Raw genomic sequence first — 26,878 nt, 5'->3', positions numbered from 1 at the left:
AAAAGTTTAACGAACAATTTACAGTTTACATTAATGCAGTATTTTACTGAACTTTATAGAATGTTCTAGAAATGTGGAATATGTGAAAAACTTGTGTAAACTACATTTGCGTAGTGTGATACAGAAGTCCCACAAGTACTACAAAGTGTGCTCTTCAGCTCTAGTCCTTAGTTAGATGATGATAAATCAATTTTCCATAAATGAATGGAAAATAATTCCCAACTTAAGTTGCAGGGTGAGATTTACAAATTGAAAAAGTCGTTTATCTCTGACGGAATTGTGCCCTTCACATATCTGCAATCCTTCTCTGACAGATGGTGTTGTGGGTGCTTATGTCCAATTTGATTTGAACCAAAACTCCCGCCAAATTTATTCTGGCACCTCTTGCGCGGTGCCAAATTTACACTGCCAGATTGAAATAACTGCGTGGAGGGCATGACATTGTGAAGAAGAATGTGAGCAAAACCATCACGACGTGTGAGAAAGTCTGAGAAAATTAAGACATTCTCTGAGGACGTCCAAGACTTCAAATCTGGCTGGCATACATCTGAGTATCAGCCACGCTACTGATACGCACACACACAAGCACGCACAAATATATGCAATTGTACATACATATAGAAATTAATTAATGTGCACACATGCAGTCATAACACTTGCCTTTTTATAATGTGGCTTACTGTTGAGTTTTGCTTTTAAGTGAATAAGCATGAACAGATTAACATATCAAAATTCTTAAAAGCTAAAAGCAAAGAATTACATATAATGTTTGCAGACAATTAGGTCTGAAATATAATATGCAGTGAGGATTATGTTTCGCATATATGGGAATGTACTTTGTATAATTGATGTTTATGATCATTTAAATAGGTAAAATTACCTTTTTCTCCCCCTGTATTATTGGGAAAAAGCAGATTGTGCTAAACATTCTGCTAAATATCTCCTTTTGTGTTCCACTGAAGAAAGAAAGTCATATGGGTTCGAAATAACATGACACAATAACACTAAATTTTCTTTTTCGAGTGAACTATTCTCATCTGCGCTACAACCAGATTCCGACAAGAGCGTAATTTCTCGTGCCGCGGTAAGTCAGAAGAAAGGGTTAAGCTGGGCTCAGGGCTCCCCTCTTCTCTGAGCACACACATTTCTCTTGTCAAAGGCATCCTGTTAAAGTAGGCCAGGGCATATTTGTGCTTCCTCCGTGTGCTCTATAATGGAAAATGACACTTTCAATCTGTCTCGTGGCAATAACCCCTCTTCAGCGTGTCTCGTGCGCAGCCCAGTCAGCAGAGAGCTGTCATAGCCCCGGGGCCCTGCCGCCACCCGCTTTCATTACATCACTTTAAAATGACAACAAAAGAATACAACGTGTTCGTCCGAGTCTCTGATGCATTAACTGTGGGACAGCAGGAAAAAAAAAAAAGAAAAAAAAAAGCTTTGGACTGAGGCAACCCACACACACACATATGGTTGCAAACACTTGCTATCACAAAGTCCGCATCACACGAACCATGGACTGGAATGTAATCGAAAATAAATAACTAAGTAACTAAATAAATATATATAAAATTTGTCAAAGCGCACGGCAGAGGCCGCGGTGTCTGTTAAAATCACAATTGCTGTATGTCACGTTGAAGTGTACTGTGGCTTTCAGAAAGCAGCTGTCACGGGCCTGTCACACACACAGGCAGACTATGCTGACATGATAATGCTGCTTTGCATTTTGGAGGAAAAAAACTAACAAAAACCACTCAGAAGTCTCCATTTTAAACTTGTCATAACAAATGAAAAATGAAAACAGTTATTACCCATTTTACAATTTGCTTCCTCTTGTCTTTACATTGTTTTTCATGTCTTTCACATTCACGGACGCAGCTTTTTTCCCTGACGGAGGCATGGACAGACGCTTATCAATAAGCAAAATGGCTCCGTCTGACCTGTGCAAGCAGGAAGTAGGGAATCTAAAGACATGTTTTTCCCTAACACACTCCGGATTTACACTGGATTTAATTGTTGCTGTTGTCTCTGTGTGCCCGGGGCAGTTAAAATGCTTGCTGTAAGAATGGCCGGCATTGTGTGGGCTCCACTGCTCCCAGATACTGGTAGCCATGTGAGAGCCATTAGGTGATTGTTAACAGCTCTAAGAAGCTGCCCATGCCCAGCAAAGCCAACAGACCCCTTCACCCACCATCCGACACATCCCTCAACTTCTTTCTCTTCATCTGTAGGACAGGAAGAGGGGAGGTGGACAGGGTGGGGGATGCGGTAAATGCTTTCAAGTTAAAACTTTGATTGCTTGATAAGGTTGGTCATGGGAAAACCTCCCCACTTATATAATGCATTTCCATTGGTTAGTCACCAGCAGGGGTACAGGACAGCAAAAACGGCCCGTTTCATCTTAATTCGTTTATTTAAACCCTTACTGTGCGAGTCTGTACAGTGCACTCATAATAATGTTAACATATTAAATGCACTGGAACGCGGCACTTTAGAGGTCCTCAAATATAGTCATCAGATAAAAATATTAAGTGTGCACACTATCCCAGTTCCCAGTATCGTTCAAACAGAAACGCACTGTAATGCAGTGATTCCCAACCAGTGGTACGTGCACCCGCAGGAAGCAGAATATAATATAAGTTACAAAAGCAACAATGACAGATTACTTGAGAATTACTATAGGCCTGTGGTAAGACAAAACAAAAAAGGTTGGGGAAGACTAAAGTAATGCACAAAAAGAAGTATGAAGAGGTTTATCTGTGTAGAAAACAACAGAGGGGTGGGGGCTAAATCCACGACCTCGCGCTGCTCTCCTGCTGCTGTGTGCACACTGGGGTCCAAAGTCCCCGAAACGTCATAAGCCTGTAAGCAAATATACCAAACACATGACAAACTATACATTCTATTGTGCAAGAGTGCTTATTTCTGTTCTGCGTTCCATTTATCTCTCTCTCTCCAAAGGTGAGAACAGCCTTACGAGAAAATTAGAACGTAGCCTGGCCCTCTGATAGAGAATTCATCTCTTAAAAACACTAAAAACCTGACACACTTACATTGGAGTGCTGGCCCTAAATGAAGCTAATGAATCCTACATTTTCTCACACACCTGAACTTTTTTCTTCTTTTTTTGGAGAAACGAATGTATTCCCTCTTGACTGGCATTGCATAAAAAAGGGAAGGCAGGGCAAAAACTAAACAGCCCAAGTTTCTGAACACTCCCTCGACCAACCATTTATTATCATCCACCAGTAATTAACCCACTGCGTTTTTCTCTGCTCTTGGCAATAAAAAGAAGTAAACAGATATTTAAATGTGCGAGAAACATTTGCCAGAATGTGTAACCTGTATCTGACTAAGGGGTATGTGAATCCGGATGAAAGAAAAGGAGGTTGAAAAAGATCCAACTGAACGACAGGAACAACACTCTCTGAAACAGCACCTCTGAGCTGAGGAGGGCGAGAAGAGGTGAAGGGGAGAGGAAGAGGAGGTTTAGCTTTTAAATGGCAATAATTAAAAATATATAGTGTGGAAAGAGAAGGAAACAGGTGATGTACGATCATTTGTGTGGTTTACTAAGATAGATATAGTCGGGGGGACAAAATTGTCCCTAGAAATTTGGCAAAAATGTACACCTAAAAAGTAAAAACGATAAATGTAAATAAAAGAAATACATTTAAATGTAAATAAATAAACATTTATAAATTTAAGGATTACATTTGTCTATTGTAATTACAATTGCCTTTCTTTAAAATAATACATTTCTCTGTCATTTAGATAAATATATAAACCTCATCAGGCTACATAACCTGTGTTAGCTCATTGTGAAGACTGCTTTCAAAGTGAAAATCAGTTTCTTTATATCATAAACAATGTTTTAACATTCAATTAAAATTTTCTTTGGACCATGCTGATGTGCCGAGGCATTTCCTTTGTGCGTATGCGTCTGTGTATGTACGTGTGTGTGCAAGTCGCTTTGTGGCCGTGACAATGGGCCAGGGAACAGACGGTGAGAGTGTGTGTATGTCATCGGCGACTGCCGTAGACTGGCGGAGTGTGTCAGATCCAGCCTAAAATGACTAGCAGCTGGGGGTGACAGTTGTTTTAACAGCTGAGCTGACAGGATTAATTCAAATGCACTGAAATCAAAAAGTGGAGAACACCTGTTCAGTCTTCCAGCGGTCCCCACGTCCAGGCAGGGGATCAGGCTCGGGCGTGCAGCCAGGCTAGAGCTCTCTCTCCCGGAGAAGTCGGAGTCTCCCGGAGAGTCTCACCGCCACCATGGGACAGGAGAAGGGGGGGAGGGGGGCAGTGGCGGAATAGGAAGGAGTCCAAGAGCAAAGGAAGGCAGAGACAGAGACACTGGAAGGGAAAGAGGGAGGATTGGGATCCGCCTAGCTTGTTTCTGAACATCTGGCTCAAATAAAGGGCCTATTTTCTGGCAGGCCGAAGGGTGCTGACCTAGGACCGCTAAAGCAGAGACAGATTGCTTCATTTCAAAGTGCGATGCCTGACCGCAGGACTGCTGGGGTTAATTCTGAGCTTCCCCCTCGTGTTCAAAGACCCCCTACCGGAGCTTCATTCACTCGCTGGTGTCCACTACCGGCATTCAGTCTCGTGCACTCAAAACCAGGAAGTGGAGCAGCTGTAAGGAGTGTGTAGTATGTGATGGAGAGTCATTGATAGACTGTGCTGTGTTTACAATCAACAAGGGAAGATCTTAGTTTGCAATCACATTAAATTCGACATATCTACTGATTATAAAGATTTCATAGGTCATGTGATATTTGCCTACACAACGCTGAAAAACTACCATCTCCAAACTTAAAACTTTAACCCTTTAGAATAGCACTAGTAGCAAATCCTGATATATAACTTTACTGTTTGTCATTATCGGATCCATTCACGATATTTCTGAACTTAAGTCTGAACTTTTCTTGACAGGTGACTGCGTGATTGAATTAACCAATGAAATTGGCTGGACGTGGCCAATCAGGCAAATATAACATTTCCAGTTTAATGAGAAAGTCATTTGAAGGTAACTCTATCGCCTCCTTGAGCACTGCTAAGCGGCTCAAGTGTACTCAACAGGACTGTGCACAACACAATGTGTTAGCCAATGAAGTTTTAATACTTGTTTCTGGACTAAAATCAATCTTTAACAGAAAAATATCCCGACAAACTGACTTCTGTGTGTTTACCTTTACCGAAGACTTTTTTGTGTGTGTTTTTACATACTCTACATGTTGTGTGGGTGAGCAAGTGTGTACACAGCCCCTGACATTTGGCCTGTGCACATCCACTGTTTGTTCTTATCTACTCCAACCCAAGCAAATAAACCTAAACCTGCTTTGTAATTTACTTAACATATCCCTTTTTAACCCTGCTGAGGCTCAAGTGAGTGTGTCTGTGTGTTAGAAAAGAAGAGAATGGACTTGGATTTAGATTTACAGGGGTGCGTAATGGATATGGGGAAGGGATTTGCGAGTTAGTGCAAGGCCTCTAACGCCACATCAAAATAACCAACAACCACTGACCCGCAATTACCCATAATGCAACAGTACGCCAAAGCCTAGTGGTCCAACCATATGCACATGCCTGCTATTGCTATATTTCCTCTTGCCTTGACTCCCTTTACAGAAATCACACACACACATACAGTTTCAAAAACGTCACCAGTGTGATTGGGAAAAAAAGTGCTGTGATGGAGATTCAGAAAGCTCTCTATCTACTAAAGCATGATCAAAGAGAGGGGTGAGTGATATTTTATAGAGCTCGCTCAGTTTTTAAAAGTTGCAATGAATATTCATGGGATATTGTATTCCATTATTTAGCATTAGCTTCAAAAATGCCAACACACACAAAATAAAATTAGCATGTTAATAGATATGGGTGTGCTCTGCAAATTAGCATAAGAATCACGCAACTGCTCAACGTCTGAGAGCTTTATAACTAAACAAACGGTGAAGAACTCACTTTATTTGTGCGAACTGATTATTTTTCAGGGCGCTGCCTCTCCATACTGATTGCGTATGCACTGGCATACCAAGAAGTTCTTAAACATCTCATGAAATCAGTCATCATCTACACGTCTCCATAAGGAATATTCATATTATGCAATTCACAGGCACATCATTAAATCCAGCAAAGCAAACGGAGCTGCTAATATATGGATTCCTCATGTTCAAACCCTGCATTCAGCCATCACGGCTCAGGAAAATTTCCAATTCATGCACGTCAATGATGGCTGTGTGCAACTGTCCAAGTCTTGAGCCACAATGGTGTGGCTATGGAACAGTCAGCTCTATAATGGCCCTGCTATGGAGCCACAGTCTAATTCATGAACCTCCGGCTTTTGTGCCTTTCTTAATGCCACACCAGGAGGTCAATAACAAAACTTTAGACACACAATCACAATCGTGCACACACACACACACACACACACACACACACAAGTAATGCACAAAGACGTCCATCTCAAAGTCTCTAATCCGATGCCCACACTTCAAGTTAAAAAAAAGACCACAGCGCTGTTATGCCAAAGGCTCTAAGTGAGTATGTGTGTGTGTGTGTGTGTCCCCTCAGACAGCTTTTCCCATCCCGTAAGCGGCATACAGCTCTAATATCACCCATCCAGTGAGAAGGCTCATCCCTATTGATTGTCTTGTGCAAGGCAGCAGAAGAATACAAACTGAAAGGCAGACCCAAACAATTCAATACAACTGACTTGAATGTGCCTTTCATACGCTGGAACAATGGCTCATTCACAATAGGGCCCCGTTAACTCTAATGTGTTCAGCTGTTTTGCCAACCTCAAAGAAAAGTACACTGACTTGGATTCAGCCGGAGACAAATTAACAGGCATGCAATCGTCTACTCTGGGAAAAAAAGGAGGCATCTTGTGCTTTTCCCAGTAAAGACTGACGGCGTTACTAAGAAAAATCTTTAGCGCTATAATGGCTGCGAGTTAGAATAGCTGGTGTTTTGTTGCACTAGATTCTGTAAACAGATGTATTGTATTGTATCAGATGTATTGTAAACAACTTTATTCAGAAGGCGTCTGTTTGTCTATCAGTTTGGATTGCATCATTTTTAAACAGATATACCCAGAGGAAAAGATTTATTGCTCTTTGAGTGTTCAATTATCAACTTTGACTCAGATGTTTCTGAGACAATTGCTGACTGAGTACAGTAAGAGTACTGAGGTATTATTTCATTTGTCATTATTCATTCTTATGGGTGGGTTGTCAAAATTATAAGATTAATCAACACTTATCAGGTACTAAAAGTAAGTAAAAATAGAGCAAAAGAAAGAGACAAATCAAGGGAAACAGCTTTAGATTTCTTCAGGTTACAACTCTAACAACAATCTCTCTCTTTCAATAACCTCTACAAATCCATATTTTGGTTTTGTGTAGTTCTCTATTGTATCTTTTTCTGTCCTCAGTCTCTAACTCAGACCTCGTTTTTCAGAGCACGAGGGGAAGATAATGACAAACGACTCCAGTGAAAACCTTCCTCCTAATGTTAATTTATACATCTAGCTAATTACTACCAAATGCTGGAAATTGCACATTGAAGTTGTTCTCTCCCACTCTCTCACTCTTCGCTCACAGACGCTCTCACTGCTCGTAGCATGCCCTCCTCGCCTTCTATGTGCCTGAATTTGTCTGTATTTGGCTGCATATGGAAGTCCTTTGGTGTTTTTTTCTTGTTCGATCTGTTCGATCTTACTTGATGCATCCTGAAAAAGCTGCAAAAGAACCTACAACTGTGCATACCTATGTTTGTGTGTGTCCAAGCATATATGTGTATTTGGGGTCCAATTATAGTATGCGTGTGTGTGTGTGTGTGTGTGTGTGTGTGTGTGTGTGTGAGAAAGCACTCCACAGCAGCAGTCATATAGCAGATTAGCAGACCCTGGGGAGATTTAGACAGAGATGCACTGCTGAACTGCTTCAGAGCTCTTCTGCCCCTTTCGTCTTCATGGAAGAGTGTATCCGCCCTTCTTATTCTCTCTCATTGAGGGGTATGAATGCGTGAGCCCTTGGCTAACAATGACAGGGCCTAAGTGCTGTCTTATAAAATGCCCCAGTGCCTCCGAACACCCCCCTCATGCACGTCTCACAAAAGAGAATGTGAGAGTGTGTGCGGTGCAACCTCGCTGTGATCTTAAAACACCATTTGACGTGCCCTACAGTTCAGTGTCATGCTATAAAACAGTGCAGTTGCACAACTTACGGCCCACTGTGCATTAAACGCCACCTCCAGTCTGACCCCAGACCGGTGGAGGCAGCGTAAGATAATAGAGGCATCCGGGCAGCAGCTGACCCCAGGACGGGCTTTGAAGCCAGAGCATCCCACAGAGAGAGAAGCAAGGAGAGGGACTCAATTAGTCAAGTCTAAATTGAACCATCAATCTCGGCTCACTCCATGGCCATCCGGTACGAGGGGGCCAGCACTCGTAAACAAGACCACGCTGTTACTTCAAGAGGGCTGTACGGCATCTGAGATGGAGAACTTTATGAGAAAAGACAAGAGAGTCGAGTCTGATTCGTCATTTGTCTCATGTATGTGGAATATTTTATGCATTAAGCCAACAAAAACAAAACAAAACATGAAGAATAAATCTTCACATTTCTAATACTGCAATCACTTCCGCTGTTACAGATATTACAGAACACTAAATTATAAATACAAATAAATGTAAAAAATAATTACATAATAAATAATAACATTGTAAATATATTATATTATATATATATATATATATATATATATATATATATATATATATATATATATATTATTATTATTATTAAATTACAAAATAATTTGAATATATATAATTAGAATACAAGTTTCACAGCCATTAAATACTATTTACGACTGGAAAATTTTCTTAATTTACCCGTAGTTAACAGGTATGGCAAAAATAACTTTATGGACTCTGGATGAGAGTTACTGATGAGAGGAGTGATCTATTTTGTGTGTAAAAGCACACAGGGTGGGGAGACTCAAAGAGAGGCACAGGAAGGTGAATGAGACCATTGTCTGTAAAGGGCTGTGACACGTATGCTCAGCTTGAGAACTGTGTGTGTGTGTGTAAGGTTCAGTGCTAAGGGAACCAACCAAAGCTGGGCCCAGACCATGAATCAAGCTCAGCCCAGCGCCAAGGCTGACAAACACACACTCGCACACACACACACACGCGTGGACACTCGGGAGACCCTGAACATCTGTGCCCCACATAACACAGACTGCCAAGCACTAGTGAGGACTACATCTCCTCCACAGAGAGCTGGGGGGAGAGGAGGAGGAGTGTGATCATACCATCAAAGAAGAAAGCGTCTCAAAGATTTGGAGTAGTTCAAGATGAGGATGAAGTTAATTTGCAGCATAGCCTTCTGATTGCAGTCAGTCTTTAAGAGTGTGTTGTGTGTGGATGACACAGGAAGTGCTCTGTGAGTGTGTGTTTGCTGTCCAGACCCCTGAGAGAGACACTGTGCTCCCTCTGAACCCCTGATAGCCCTTCTGCCCTCTTTCCATTACTAAAGCTAATAACACACACACACACTCCAGCACGCTGCTGCCTGACAGTGACACACCACACACACACAGGCTGCTGGAAACTGTTCTCGCTGCAGTTCTGAAATATATTGCTACACATATAGTGAGAGATAAGAGGAGGCCAGGAAGGATTTTGTTTATATTTTCAAGCTACACATTTGTGCTGAATATTTTCTTTTTTAAATAAATGTTGTGTAAAATAAATGTTCATTAATTCACCTAATTGAGGTGAATTAATCTTTTCTGCTATATATCATATATTATGATCATATATTAATTTTTCTAATTATAATCATCATCATATATTAATATATGATGCCAGCCTGCTTTCTAGATATAAACCCATTTTGGCCGACCAATTGTTTACCCACTTGCAACAATGTATAAATCTGTGAATGTGAGCAGTAACAGGTTGATACGGAAACTGCTTTAAGATGTGCAGTATCATTGAGGCCAGTCGATTAGGGACAGACTCGGACACGCGTTTATAAAGGCCAAATGCTCTGCTCTTGGTCAAACACACATGCGCGCAAACACACACAATCGCCTGACCCAGTATAAGTTTGGCTGGTATCTCATCGTAACAAACGACTCAGCTCGGGCTGTTTATCTGAGGGGAAGTGGAGCAGCGAGGGGGGACAGGTGAGCAAACGGCTCGCTAACACGCTGACTAACACACTCCCGATTTCACACAGGGAGTGAGATGCATGTGGCCCCCTCTCACTATTCTCTTACTGCTTTCTGACCCATTTCCTTTCTACTTTCCCTTCACAAGCCAGCGCTACATTTCCACCACACCGAGCAACTTTCAATGAATGTGCATGTATATGCGAGCATGTGATTGATCCGTCTAGAAGCAGCGTATGGGAAAGAGAGGGAGGGCAGGGAGAGAGAGAGAGAGAGAGAGAGAGAGAGAGAGAGAGAGAGAGAGAGAGAAAGAGAAAGGGAACGGTAATAATACGACCCTTTCATAATGATTAAAGCATTCATTAATTTTTCATCATAACCTGCCGTTTGCAGCTAATGGTCTTTGTGAGGTACACAAGCAAACAATGGACAGGCGAGTTGAAAAGGGATTTTTATCAGGCTATGAGAGGCCTGGCTAAATGCACTGCCCACCTCCCCCTCTTTATTTTTCTCTTTTCTTTTCTGCTTCTTTTTCTCTGTGTCCGAGCTTCTTGAGGGACTGGGGCTTCTTTTGTTTGCACATTTCATTTGAACAGAGAGTAGAGAGATAATGCGCTACTGTAGTCTCCTGCTAATGGACTGTCTGTTTTGCTTGCTTGCTTTTTCTCAAGTTCTATAAGTATCCTTCCTATATTTTTCCTGGCCTCCTGTATACGGCAGCTGTTGAATTTCACGGCCAGACTCTTGGTGTGACCTTACGGCTTTCTCAAATGTAACTATTTTTTCTGACGTAACTATTAAAATCAAATGTAAATGAAGCAAAATCCTGTTTGGTTTTTATAGAACAGGATGATGCTCACACAAATGAGCAGAATCAGTGCCAGCAAAACTCCAATGCCTGTCATTTGCAAAGTCTTGATGATCAAATCATGATGCTTTTTATATACCAGTATCATGTTTAAATCCATTCTGCAGATTTTTCCCCAAATCAGAGCTGAAAATAAAATAACATATAATATAATTGTAGAAATTTCCTGCAAAACCGCAGACTGAATGGAAGTCAGTGGAGCGAAATCTAGCGTAACCTCAGTTTAAGACAAAGCATGGAGTAACGCAACAGTTGTAAGACACCTCCGCACTCCTGTACATACAAAAAAGAGAGCGCGCTAAAGCCTGTAAATACTATGTGAGTGCTAAATTAGTGAATGCTAGCTTTGTTTGCCTGCATTCTTCACATGGTTGACAGCAGGATCAACTTTAAGTAGCCTTCAGTGTGCACGGGTGAAGAAAACAATTCTCACTGTACAATCACACATCCATCCATCCATCCATTCATTCATCTACCTACCTACATCCATTCATCCATCCATATATCCATCCATCCGTCCAGTGTCAGTATTTTCACATGTTTATTAGCACACACATTGGCTAATTCACATAGGGAGCAGGTTCTGATTATTCATGAGGAACTGGCCTCTAATTACAGAGCGAGTGTGGTGTGATGTAAGAGACAGAGAGAGAGAGATCCTGTGGAAGGAGCTGAGAGCCGTTATCTCAGTAATCAGTCTGAAATGAATATGCAAAGTGTGGCACACAATGGCTCCGAACAGCTGATCCCTGCCTGCTTAAACAAAGGCCTGACTTTATCAACAGCTCTCATTAAGCAGAATTTGTTAGTCAGGAATGATGGGTAGATAGATGCAAGAAAGAATGTGTGCGTGCGTGCGAGTGAGTGAGTGAAGGAGAGAAAGAAAGAAAGACAGAGTGAGAGATGCTCGCCATGAAATCCTTCACACTTTCAGTCGGTTTCACATTGTAATTTCATCACAATAAGACGTACACGTGTGCCAATGTCCTCTGACTGTCTAATACAGTGAACTTTTTCCACCGACAGGGTGCCAGTGCTGATTTCGGAAACCGGTGCCCAATCTGGATCTATTCCATGTGCTGTTTCCACACAGAAAAACTGGAAAAAAAAACTGGCTGCGCAATGGCTCCTAAAACCTGCTGGTCTCCAACCAGGAAGTTTAAAAAAACAACAACAACTCAAAGCTAGATAGCTCCCAATAATCAAAGAAACTCACTACACTGGAAAAAAGTCTGATGTGACGATGCTAAACATCTTTAAATTCTTTTAATTAAATTGATTGCTATGAATTTTATTTAACAATATATTAATTAATTACTAATCAATTAATTATTTACATTACTTTATTCAAAAGTATTTATAAATTAATTGCAATTAATAAAAAAATAAATATTAAATCTTTAATTTCTTTCCATGGCATCAAAAGTAGCTTGTGATAAAGATGCTAAATTAAATGAGTTGGTGTTCATATATGTTCTCAAAATACGCAAACAACCACCGCAATATGACATGTTCATTAGTGGAGAGGTTACATTGTTGTTCAGCTCTCAAGATTTTGTAAACCAGGTGAGAATTTAGGTGAAACAAGGCTTCAGGACAGCTTTTTCTATGCGAACGTCACAACCATGTGTCAAAGCGTGTATTCAATTCTCCATCACTCACCTTCTGGCTCATTCTTGATGAGTTCCTCCATCTTGCGCTGTTTGAGCGTGTCGACCACGTCGGCCAGGCTGCCCTTGCGTCTCTCTGGGGTGCCCAGAGCTGAAGCGGAGCTGGGTTCGCTGCCCGGCCGCATGGACCCCTCCTCCTGCTGCTGATGCTGCTGCTTACTGGGTGAGGTAGACGAGTTGTGCTGGGGGTAGGGGCTCAGGGCCAGGCCTTTACAGCCATCCTGATCCTGACAAGGAAACGGAGAGAGAGACAGGGTGTTAAACAAAGCAATAAGCAGGCCTTCACTAATTATTTCGTCCTTTTCCTGAGTGTTGAGGCATGTTTAGGTTTACTTTCATCCTCATCTGCCCATCTGTACTGTAGAAAGTCTCTCTCTCTCTGCCTCTGTCGGTCTGAAGTCTCTTTAGACAAAATCATTAGCGCAAAAAGTTTCAGTCATTTCACCATCACAGGAACTTCTTCTTCTGAGAAGGGACGTTTTTCTACTTTGAATCAGCTCCAAACACACAAGAACATCCAAGTTTTTCAACCGCATTTTTTTTTTTTCTGTTCTTGACCAACATGACAGCTGCAGTATCAATCACCTTCTTCAGTGTTTCATGCATTGATCTTCTGTCCAAATATATAACAGTTCCCATCTTATGGTTTCTTACATAACGTGGCTCAGAATTAAGCTTGTACACTATTAAAATGAAACTGTGCAGTTGTTGCCTTAAGGGGCTATTTCTACCTGATCTGAGCCATAAAATGACTTTTATTGGGGATATATTAATTAATTATATTAATATATTATATTAATACAAATGATAAGACATTTTTACCGTGAAACTTTCATAAATGCAATGGCATACAACACTAATGCTTATATAAAAATTGTGTATATACACACACATACAACATTATATAATATATTGTAAATATACATATATACACAATATAATTACATATAATTTATTTTTATCATTGGTGTTTTTTTGCTTATGTTTTTATATGCACACAAATTAGGTAAATTGGGAAAATTGGGTAAATGACAGATGTGGAGATTTGATGATGACTTATCACATACACACACCCACACACACACACACACAGCGTTATTTTCACCCAGCTCTGAATCCAGTTTATAAAGTTTAATTACAAAACAAGTCAGGTATTTGGAGACAAGGTCAACAGTCCAAGTCCGTTAATCAGGGTTAATCTTTGGTTAATCCTCATCTATTATCTACCTTACCACCAGCGTGACTGACAGCAGCCTCAGCCAATCAGGCAATAGCATAATCCCACTGACGTGTTTGGAACCAGTGACCAGATTTACACCTCAACAATCAACATCAGCTCCTCCGTGCCACCTGCAGCAGTCATGCAAAGCGAAATATCGTCAGTCCAAACTCAAGTTCACAGGATTGATCAGGTTCTATCACCTGCTTAGATTTTAATAATGACATCTGTTTTTAATCATTAACTCAGAGAGTGAACAGAGAGCAGCAGATGGTTCATTTACTAGAGCTTAATGCAACACGAAATACTGAAAGACTTTCAGAAGACACAGAACAGTGGCAAATGCAATTTTACATAGAGACTTAAATGATCTGATTTGGCCCTGTCAACAAAACAATTCATTCTATGCAACATTTCTTTACCAGTAATAGCAATTATTAATGTGCACTTTTAAAGTTTTTTTTTTACTACAATTTAATTATAATGATACATTTTTATGTAGAAAAATTATAAAATGACAATGTTTTGACATTTATGTAACATCAGCCGATTAAATATATATATATATATATATATATATATATATATATATATATATATATATATATATATATATACACACACACACACACATTATATATATATATATATATATATATATATATATATATATATATAATCAACAAAACTATTTATACAACATGGAAAAAATTGTAGCAATGGATTTAAGTTTATAGTAGTTTTATTTAATAGTAGTAGTATTTATTTATTCAATTTCAGTCACAGTAGTAATTTATTAATATGCTGTTTTTTAACAATGTTTTTCTTCAATTTATTTATTAATTATGCTCATAAAATTATTAAATGAATAAATGTTGTCACTTAATTAATATTAGCTATTTATATGCTTTATTTTTAATAACATCAGCCACTTTCTTATGCACATAACAGAAAAATAAACAAACAACATATTCAGATACATACAGTTGTCAACACTCCATATATCCAGATATACTGAATATAATCACACAGATTGACTCGTCACAATCCATCATCATCATCATCATCATGATGATAATAATTACTGTAGAACTAATTAAACTGAAACACTTTCACTCGCTACGAACGCATACCGAGAGATATTTCACAATGATACTCATTCACAAACAGACTGATGACTGGCAGGCTTAAAAGATCTTAACAGGCTTTTATGATACACGGAAAATATGACAGCTTGCATACTGATTTCCTCCCATTTCTGTAATCTGTCTGCAAAAAACCCCGCATGTTTTTCCCGACACACCCCTTCGTTTCATCCCTCTCTTCCCCATCAGCTCCAGTCAGGGTAGTTGAACTGCGATTAGGAGACTTCTGTAGTCATAAATGACCAAAGCGGTGCGAGATCACCCAGTCATTCGCAAACAAAACTGCCAACTCGCTGTTAAAGATCTAACAGAGAAGAAAGATAGAAAGAAGAGGGGAGGACGAGAAAGCCAGGGAGAGAGTGGGAGCGAGTGGCAGAATGGCAGGCGTTTCTCTCTGCCTGCTTTAGTGTGGCATGCATCTTAAAACACGGTCACACCTGTCACTTCCAATCTATCTAATCCACTGCATACTTCAAACCGCAGCTTGCGTCTTTCTCCAGAGATGTCTAGAAAACAATTCGAATAGAAGGTGATATGGCGTCGGAGGAAACTGTATTCCTTCGCTTTTTAAAGTCTCCGGCCGTGACACTAAGTCTCGGACAGATGAAACATCATTCTTAAAGAAGCAGATGAGCTAATGGCTTGTGTGTTGCTTTCTTTACCCAATCTTTAAATATAAGGCACACTGAGTAACAGGTCTACTGTAGGGTTGATATTCAGGTTAATACCCCCTGTTTTGTCCTTCGTCTCGTTGCTTACGTGTGTGCGTCTGATTTTACGCCGCATTTGAATAAGTGTGCAAAGCTCTGTGCTTGTGAGTATATGTATTTATATGCATTTCTGATGTGCCGTTCTGTGCGGTGTGGGCGGTTCTGCTTTTAGTTGTGCAGATGTCAATTCTTCGTGGAAAGGCTGAAACTGCGCCTCTCTCCACGACCCTCTCTTCATCCTTGAACCACGGCAGCATGGTGACAGAATTAAACAACTTTTGTCCTCTTAAGCTCATGTGTGAAAGAAGCACATTTAAACACACTTCAACTCCTGCCAAAAAAGCAAAATGCCTTCTTTCCCCCTCTAGTTTTTTCCTCTCGTCTTCTCCCTTCAACACAGATGCCAGCATTCCTCCAAATGCCACCTCTTTTCTCCCATCTTTAAAAAAAAATAAAAAATTGTCCTTCCTGTACTCCGCAGGATTCCAACCTGTTTCCCTCAGAGCATTTCTCTCATATGTTCTCTCTCCCTAAATAAAGCACACTTCCATATGCTAACTTAAATCCAATTATTTTACAGACACAGGTAGCGTCTAGCTAATGAGTCTAACTCGATACATGGCCGTGTGATTCTCTGGCTTGCGTTCACCACGCGCTAGGATACTAACCTCTATGCTTGCTATCAGTTAAACTGTCAAGAGTCCCGCTGCTGAAACACACACGCTCGAGTTGGACATCTCTCCTCTCCTGCAGTGTTGACACCTCGTCTGTTGTCTTAAGCCCGTGTTGCTGATCTCTACCGTGTGTGTGCAATCCGCTCACCTCTAAACCTGGCTCAACCGAGCTATTGTCAGCCCTGATCCTGCCGTGAACACACTCACGCACACGGATGAGGACTTACAAGTGCTTCACACAGTTTAAAAAAAACCATACATTGTCTCGTCCCTGTCCTTCTGTAATAGGGAATTTACATGAGATTATGCCATATAAAAAGGCTTAAATTAATAGATTTGTATGAAACTTCAAAATTAATGTATTCTCAGATTTGTCGTTTTTGTTTGTTTGCCAAAAAAACACATGAAAAATTCTAGTTAAATTTTACTAATTCATATAATTTCTCTGATTATAATAACTGTATATATATATATATATATATATATATATATATATATATATATATATATATAAAAATATATACGGTAAAAGTTAGAAGTATAAAAACAAATTAAATTAGCTTTTAATATTGGAATTCTGGAAAACAAAGGATTAAACTGATTTAATTTCTATATAAAAAGAAAAGTTTATCTAAATATAAAAAAGAAGACTCTTTTTAAGAAGTGTCCAAGCTGATGGGTATTTTGTTGTTTTTGACATTGAAAGGCTGTATTTGACACATCCAAGTACAAATCTTAACATGAAACACACGCATGAACACGTCTTCTCTTAATGCCTCTAATCATTAACTGGACAAAAGGGAGAGTAATTAACACCTCGTTATTATCACCCGCGTGTAAAGCTCTTTCCACCTTTCGGATTCAAAGCCTTCTACTTTCCGCCTGTAAAAAAAACTGGCAGGAGTTTACAGACTGCCGTGGACGCGCACCGCCAAACCAACTTCTATTGTAGCAGGTACCGCACGCTTCAGCCCGCTGACCCCATCGTCACAAACACGCGCCTCCCTCCTTCTCTCTCTCTCTCTCTCTCAGGATGAAGAGGTCAGCGGAGTCTGAAGCGCGTGTGCGCCGCTGCCGTGTTAATTTACAATGACAAGATAAAGCGGTAATCTTCCGCTGCGCGCTACCCAGGGACTCGCCGAGTCGATTTACACTTCCCTATCACTTTATACAATTGCCGTGACAAAGCCCCTCCGAGTCCCCACTCGTGTAAATCTCTCTCTCACTCAACACTTCTGCCAGTCAGCGTGGATCGGCTCAGGGAAACTTAATGTCTCACACATGCCAGCCTGCTTTCCCCAAAATCCACCCGTGCTTGAGACGGATACGCTTTATTAATCCACATCAAATACAGTGCGCCTGCTTTTTCATGCCACGTCTGTCATGTCAGCGCGAGAGACAGATACAGCAGTCTAGTCTTTCAGATAAAACAACAATTACAACTACTGCACTGTAGCCGATACATAATTATTCACATTACGATTAATAAGAATAACAATCAATTGTATGCAATATGTATGGATTAGGGTCACAGGTGTACTGTTGTACGATGTTTGCAAATTTTTCTCCAGGTAGTAGTTTTACTGCAAGTGACTTTAAGTGAGAGAACTGACAGTCATAAACAAACACACACTGCGCTGGCAGTCGAGTGTGTAAAGTGAGAACGAAGGAAACGCTTGAGTGAGAAAGCTAGAGGACTTTGCAGTTTTGGAACCGTTCCTCACAATAAACCAGAGTCCAGCGTGACCTGTAATCACAGTTAATTGCAGAATTAGCTTACTGTTAAGTTCCTTAAGTACTGATTCATTGTTTTACAGCCAAATTGATTCCCAAAGCCTGTGGCGACACAAGTTTATCAAGAGAGAGAGAGATAGTGGAGTCGGGGGAAAAGGTCACAGAAGAGATACTACAGCTCATGTGCGTGTTAACGTGAGGACGTGCGATCTGGGTTACAGGGTCCATCTTGCTTATTTTTCATCTCGCGGCTTTAAACAAACAGCACATGAATGTCCAATACAGTCTATAACCTCCATGACTACACTGACCCATCATGAACTCACACTCCGCAATAACAGATGAACTGTCAAGCATTTGATTCATTTTGGCCACATTCAAAAAGACGACTTGTCTTGCTGCCTATGACATCATTGGAGCGTGACGAGCATTTCCACACCAAAAGTGTGAGCAAGAGAGAGAGACAATGGGAGGGATTCATCCTGAGACAAGTTGTACGGGAGGAGTCAATCAAATGCATATTAATCAACTGGGAGGGGCTAATAGGGGCTTCATCCAATCGTATGAGAGGGGTTTGAGCGTATAGACGTCTCCTGGGGGGCGACTCACCATGCTCGCATGTAGTGTTGGGGGGCTGTCGAGTAGTCGAGGAGATCGCGGGGACACTTTGCTGCAGTACGAACTCAGGGGCAAGTGAATGACAGCATGTCCGTCAACCTCTTCATCCTCCAATCGCTGTCTGCTTGTCGCCATGACTACCTCTCCATCTGTTCCCCCATATGGAGAGGCTGGTCGCTTGGAAGACATCCTGGAAAAATGAGAAAGGAAAAGTGACTGAGGCATTCAGGAAAGACATGGCAGAGACAGAGACGTGGCTGTTGTTTAATTGTGAGTGACATATACGGGAGCATTTCACGCACACACACACCTGACACACACACTACTCGCATAATGACAGCCATCAACGCCATAGCTTTGTCCACATCCATCCCTCCATCAAAGACACGTCCCACCTACACTATCACAGAGCCATTTACTGTAGCAGCGTCGCACACAATGTGTTTAGCTAGCCTGTTTGATGTAAAGACTCGAGCGGCCCATTAAAGAAGAGTGCAGCCAGCCCAGCGCACGACAAAAATCACGTTAGCCAAGAACACAGACCGACAATGTTGTGTGCGTGAGCGTGTGTGCCACAGTAGATGTTAATGACAGTGTATATGGTGCTGACACTGCCAGAGAAAATAGGCCTTGATGACGGTCTGTGTTCCTCTGATACCGTCAGGAAGAAAAAGCATTTATTAAATGAACTCTCTCTCCCACAATGCATGGTGAGGAAAAATGAATATGCTCTCGTAATAAGATTTCATCTGGCTTACGGCATTGCCTAAGTGCTTTCATAGACGCTTCTCAGCCTTGGAGCTAGTGTTACTATGGCCCTGGAGAATAAGTACCACTCTTTTAAAAGAAAAGGACAAACAAGGATAAAGGGAGATGGAGAGAAGTACTTTTATTTGGCTTGTACTCTGCAACTAAAAGAATTGACAAACAAATTTTATTTGACGGCAGTGTTTAACTTTGCTTTTCTCCATAAGCTGTTTTATAAGCAAAGTTATGGAAGCCCATTTCTTTTCATTCATATGATATATATGCCCACACACACTTCCCATAATTGCAACTTTATCTCTCTCAATTGTCACTGTTCGTCATAATTGTGACTTTTTTCATAATTATGAAATTATACCTCACAACTGTAATTTTATTTTTCATTGCAACTATTTCTTGTAATTGCAACTGTATTTTTTACAATGTGTCCTTACATCTCACAATTTCGACTAGTGCACATAAGTGCAACTTTATACGTCACAATTCTATTCTTTGTTTCTCTCACAATTCCAACCATGACTCGTAATTTTATGACTCATAACTTTATCTTACAACTGTGATTTTATATTTCGCAATATGAATTTGTCTCATAATTATTCATTTATCATAACTGACCTTATTTCTCACAATTGTAACCTTTTTCCCCTGCAATTACATCTTTATTTTCCACAATGTGACTATATCTCATAAACCTGATTTCATAACTGACTTTATAGCTCAGACCTGATACCTTAAAAACCTTATTTCTTATATTACACCATCTCATAATTTTATTTTATGCTCTGAGGTAGAAACTGAAACTCACATACGTACACAGTGGGTGCAGTTATTTTTTTCGCTCCAATATCCTTCAATCAACTAGCATCCACAGTCTCAGTACGGTCCGTTTTGCGTGTGCTGAACTGAATGGTATACTCATAGACCTGGTCTGACTCAGACGCCACATCTGGCGGAGCTCCTGGGTGCTGCTAAGGTTTCTCTTTCTCTCATTTACTGCTTATTTGGTTTAGATTAGCTGTAAAGACAAACACCATATAATGTTTCTAACCGTCTGGACGGGATAAAAAAAGACTCACCTAAATCAAACCTAAGACTGGCAGCTATGAAAAAAGATGTGCTCAAGACAGTCTCGACTGTACAGGTGAGATTTAAATGATACACTTTGATGCAGAGTCTGACAGCAACTGCTCTGGCGTAACAAATTCTGTAACACAGGTGTATTATATGTACGAATGTGAGACTAGAGACTATATCTGTGTTAATTCGGCTGTATGAATATGAACGTGTGTGTGTGTGGGGTACGTTGGCTGTATGCTGGTTCACACTGGGGCAGTAAAAGCAGTCAGTGCAGCTGTATAAACTGCAGTTGGGCCGTCAGAGCCGCACGGCCTGTCTGCCCCTCCACCAGCACTCTGTTTACTCTACCTCCAGACACTCACACACACTGGGCCCTTTTGTTTCACTCTGACACACACACCTCTGTGCCGCTCTCTCTAACACACCAACCCCCAATACACACATCAGGACCAACAAAGACACACACACACGACCCTCATCTAAACGTAGGCAATCGAGAAACGGTTCTTATTAGAACCAGCAAATTGCTCGTCACATCCAACTCGAACCGAGAACTGTTGTTTTACCAACTGTTTATTTAAGGCTTGTGAGACTTACAGTAAATTAGCGTAATGAGTAGCTGGAAAGCTAGTAGAAACACATTCAGATCAGTGATTTGTAGTAAAAAATACTTTACTTAAAAGAAGAATATTAAAATATGTAAATAAAAAGCAATTTAGGTTCAGTATATCATTTTTAAAAGATTAAAAAATACTTCCTAAAAAAGTGTTAATGGAACCGGAATCATTTAGTGTAATCCGTTTCAGAACCATTTCTTATAATTTCCCATTCCCAGTGCAATATTCTGTGCATAAATACTCAGGTGAGTGTTATAAAATAGCTTCAACATTTATTTTCAACTAATTCACAGCCGTCTGCATCTCTTTTGCGCTCTTCCCCGTCTCGTGCACTCTTCCTTTTGCCTCTCTCTTCCCTACTTCCTTGCCGGCCCACTGACAGAAGCTTTTCACAGCTCCTCTTGTGCAATAAAATGTCTATTTTCCTGCGAGACTTTGAAGTATAATTACTATACAATTCTGCTCCCCGGGTGAGCAGGTTATAGCCACTATTTTATTTAAAGTTGGCAGACCTGTCATGGTGGAAAGTCTACATGAAACATTTAAAGCTTGTCGAGATGTTGGGATTAAAAAAGAGAGGGTTTTATTAAGCAGATAAATTGGCAGAAAAGCTGGTCTCCAAGGTCATAATTAGCAGCCATTAGCATAATTTCACTCCATCCTTCTGTGGTTCCAATAAAGGCCGGCCTGCCAAACACACAGACCCTGTCCGCTGACACACACACACACTTGCTAACACAACACACGCACAAAGAACAGTCTCTGAAGCTTCCTTGCAGGCTAGTCGTGTCTGCTTAATTTGCATTGTAAACTTTAACAGCAGTCTTCGCTCATTATCTGGTGGATTAATAACTTTATTGCCATTCATTTTCACAAAGCTAAGAATTATGTTATTCATAAATAGCCTTGAATATCAAAGCCGAACGTGCTGATACGGGTGAGGTGACTAAACACATATGCCGAAACACAAATGATGTCAGTATAATCTCCAAACATTAGTTTTATTCAGTTCGGGGTGTATTATCAAAGAAAATGCCATCACTTTTTCATATCTCATGAACTTTAGCATTCGCACCCAGTCCCATCGCAGTTGAACTGCAGGTTTAGAGGCTAACTTTCATGGCTAATTGTTAAAAGCTAATGGCCGCCCCACCGGTGTGTGCCACTCGACCCCCTCCCGCCGGCTGCGTACGTTAAGCCCAGATTAAAGGCACACTTTCCCTATGAGCTTAGACACAGATTGAACGCTTTCCTAAGTCCCTCTCATATCACATGTACATTTCTCTGCAGACGCTAATCGTCCAAAATACAGGGTCCATTAAACAGCGGAGTGGAGCTGCACTTTAAATACTGAATCTAGGAGCTTTACCTAATCACCATCAGCAGTGGTTAACACTCCAGAAGTGCCTCTAATGACAGGACATAATTTAGAGGCTAAAAGTGTCACATACGCACACACTTGGATGTGCACGGCCCACAGAAAAACTTGCACGATGATGCTTTGCGGATGTCGCATGAATGCCTACGATAAAAAGCATTCCGATATACAGAGAACGATTGAAAAAGTCATGATAGACACCTATCTATCGTTTTTATATATAATGCGAATAATAATGATTATTTGACCTAATAACTGAAGCCTTTAAGCAAAACTTTGCATATGAATAACATTTGATTTATTTTAGAATAAATGATATTTTGAGAATAATTTATCACTAAATATTAATTAAACGTTTTACTTTTATATTTGAGGACATCCCTAGGCATTCCCCAAGGAAGTTTTTGTCAGATTTAGGGGGCATTTATATCTTCCAAGTAAATCACCACGAACACTGCCAATATTTCTTTTTTTAATGAGGCATTATACTCTCTTTTAAAAAGAAATATATAAAAAACATCATTACACCGGGTGAAGGTAAATTCCTGTGTAATATAACTATTTCATTAGGTAGGTCAGCTCTTCTTTGTTATCAGACTGTGGGAATGAAACGAAGTGTGTCCAAAAGTTCAGACAATCAGCCCGTTCAGCACAGATAACAACAGCAATGCCTTCGGAAGGAAACTGAGAATACCTCACAATCCACTCAGACATTAGGAGATGTGCTCATCCCTTTTTCACTCTTTATCTTCTGCTCCCAGGACGATAAAGTCGCAGATAGTCCCGTCAGGACAGCCCCCTTTGCACAATCAACCATTTGTGCCCAACTCTCTCTGTTTTGAACAGTCTTTTAAGTATATTACTTTACAGCTATTTATAGCTCTCTCAATTTTTCTCTCTGTGGGAATGTAGCGGCCAGCAGCAGGGAGGAAGCTAAGAGCGAGTCAAGAGAGAGCGACTCCGCTGAAGTAAATTCATCCGTAGTGCAAACTTTTGAGGGCTCTTCATCATTCACGTTGTAATCACTAATCACAGTGTTCGCCGCTGCTGTGAGGGCACTTGGATTTTCTGCGGGTTAATTTTCCAGAACATCATCTAAAGATCACGTTTCCACTCATCAATGCTTGAAAAAATATGACAAAAAAAGTGCATATACTTTTAACGACGTTAAAAAAACATCTCAGTAACAGTAAAGTGGTAAAAAAGACACATTCACCTGAAGTAAAATCTGAAAAAAAATGGATCTGTACTAGATGGTACTTTAACCAAAAAATAGCTCATTACTTTATTAGAGATTTACACATCATATATCTATCAAAAAAAGAAAGAAATTGGTTTACAATGTCTTTAAGATAGCTGATAGGTAGCTAAATGTGCTAACAAAGATTTGGTCCACCCTTAAAGTCACTGAATAATCATTTGACACATACGTACGTGTCTGTACATACACACACATTATTCACACACGTACTCAGGGAAAACACAAAGCTGCCTCTGTTTCCCCCTCTGACGCGAGGGCTGCAGGGCCACCCCAATTTCCTGTCCAGCGTCGCCACAAAAGGCAAGAACACAGAGCCTAATGTCACTGTCAGCCATTACTGTTTAGGCATGGAGGTGAAGTCACACACACACACAATCAAAAGTCATATGAGCAAAGCAAAAACAACCCGTTTGCACGCACAAACGCACAATAAGCAATGGTGAGCGTTTGCCGCTGGGTGGACACAAGGCACCAGCGAGAGCGTCGTGCCCACAGCGCCAAGGCAACTGCTGCATCAACACACATATACAGGGAGGGGGGGTTGCCAGTATTTTAGTCATCGCTTCATCTGTCTGCATAGTTTCCTGTCATCTTTCGTCTCTAATTATTTATTTCTCTGGACTGACTCATGTTTTCACTGACATTTTACATATTACACACACACACTTGAAACTTCTATGAAAACTTTCTCAGCCTCTGCTTGCCTTCTTTTAGAGTGAGTGAGGGTTTGTGAATATGATATCCCCCGTCAAATGATAATCCATCGCGTTTTGCTCCCAGAAGCCCCGGCTGCTGTGAAAACGTGCTGGTACAATTCATTCCATTCATATAGGCCTGTACAACAACAAATTATGTCTAAAAGATGTACGCAACATCCTTCCTGACAAACTCCTCCTTTACCTGCATGTACAAAGCTGTTATTATACAGCTTGAAGGATCGGATACAAACGAAAGCATTTAGCCAAGCAGTCCATTGATGTTTATTATCCTTCCCAATGATGCAATTGTTTGGGCCCTCACCTCTGACCTTGATGTCATACGGTTTCTGTGTTATTATCCTCTCGGTCTTGATAAATAAGACTTTAACCTAAATGGCAAAACTCAGTTCCCCTCTATCTCAGAGGATGTCTCGACTGTCAGCTGATCGCACAGGGGAGGTCTGGGAAGACTTCTGAAGGGGGGAGGAGGAAACACTTCAGCATTCTTCTATGCTGACCCTCCTTCTTTTTCATGGAGACACGGTTATCAAGCCGCTGCGAAAGTTCATAACACGGACTACACAATGGAGCCAGTCTGCAATGAATGACCCAGAGAGAAGATCCAGAACCTCCATCAATCAGACAGAACACACACACACACACAAACACGTCTGGTTTACTATCTTTGTGGGGACTCTCCATAGACGTAATGGTTTTTATTCTGTACAAACTGCATATTCTATTCCCTTACACCAACCCCTAAATCTACCCATCACAGAAAACTTTCTGCATTTTTACATTTTCCAAAAAAACTTTCTGTATGATTTACAAGCTTGTTTCCTCATGGGGACCCCAAGTTTTTTTTTCTTTAACTACATAATGCCACACTTTGTGTATTCTACAAAGCAGCTTGCTTGCTATAATGTGTGTTTAAGTGACAAAGGGTAAAGGCAGGCTGGTGGTTTAATCAGTTCTATCTTTGACTTGAATGATTCAAAAATGTAAGTGCATCAGCTACATTTGTCACCAGCAAGTTCAATCACACACGCTTAGTGGTGAACCAACCCACAGTGTTTTCTGTGTATCTTTACCAGGAAGAATTGTCTGACCCAGAGACAGACAGACAGACAGACAGACAGACAGAGAGAGAGAGAGAGAGAGAGAGAGAGAGAGAGAGAGAGAGAGAGAGAGTGAGATGTAACACAACTATCCATTAAAGGACGGAGACAAATGGAGAAGTGTTAAAGTCCCCTTTCCCCCTCCCTCCTTCACTCACTCGCTTTCTCTCTCTCTTTGAGGAATGTGACAGTTTGGCCATAGAATATCCTCTGTGCTCCTCCAATAAAACTAAACTCACCCAAACTACCACACCAATAATAATAATAATAATAATAATAACAACAACAATAATAGTTATTATATTATATCATAATATTTTAATATAATATATGTATTTACTATATTTAAGATACAGCAATATTTATTAGAATTTGTTTATTTATAGTACAGATAACTTGCACTTAACTTAAAACACTTAATCATGTATCTTTAGATGTCAAATATATAAAATAAACAATACCAAACAGGAAATATTCTTGATGAATAAATGTAAATTGTATAAATATTAATATAATGTATTATTACAACTTTTTTTTACAAAACCTCTTGCATCTTAAATTGCACTAGTGTTCTAAAAACTAAATAAAATTTAGGTTCATCTTAATTCAATAATTTAAGCATTCATAAAACGAAATCAAGCAAATACTTTCAGTGCTCTTGGATGTCAACATACGAACAATAATTATAAATCACATAAGCTTAAAACATCATGATTTCCTCCTTTTTAGGTCTCATAATATTTTCTCGTATAAAAACAGTTTTTTCTGTACAAATTGAAAATAAAAACAGACTTAGTGTTTTAGAAACAGTCAGCATCAGAACAGAAGAGAGAGACACACACACAGCCACACATACACTCTACACGGACAAATGTTGCGCTTTCGCTCCCGTCCACGCAGACACAGATACACACACAGACACACACACACACACACACACACACACACACACACACACACAGTCTCATGCTCTTTAACCACTGACAGCCAGCATTACTGGAAAGTAGAGTTTAACCATCCTTTTCTTCTAAGTCATTGTAATCCCTGCATTTATCACTATACATTCTGCTTTCCTATGTAATCCTTTAAATGTTTAATTCCTCATAGTTGTTGTTATCTTTTTCTTCCCCCTCTC

General features: G+C 40.3%; 1 protein-coding gene across 9 annotated transcripts in view; it reads right to left on the bottom strand.

Moving 5' to 3' along the window:
- sox5 (SRY-box transcription factor 5) overlaps positions 1 to 26,878 on the bottom strand; it is a 202,461-nt gene that overhangs the window by 46,584 nt on the left and 128,999 nt on the right. For all 9 annotated transcript variants that reach the window (XM_084111806.1, XM_084111809.1, XM_084111807.1 and 6 more), the window contains 2 exons: positions 18,821 to 19,019; positions 12,722 to 12,956 (listed from right to left, as the gene is read on the bottom strand). In XM_084111806.1, coding sequence (XP_083967932.1) covers positions 12,722 to 12,956; positions 18,821 to 19,018 — 433 coding nt within the window. In that variant the 5' untranslated portion in view covers position 19,019. The remainder of the gene's footprint in view (positions 1 to 12,721; positions 12,957 to 18,820; positions 19,020 to 26,878) is intronic.

This window comes from Abramis brama (assembly GCF_963993115.1).
Source record: "Abramis brama genome assembly, chromosome: 4".
Classification (NCBI taxonomy): Eukaryota; Metazoa; Chordata; class Actinopteri; order Cypriniformes; family Leuciscidae; genus Abramis; species Abramis brama.
The sequence above is the reverse complement of the archived record's forward strand: the minus strand, read 5'-3'. Positions and strand labels throughout refer to the sequence as shown.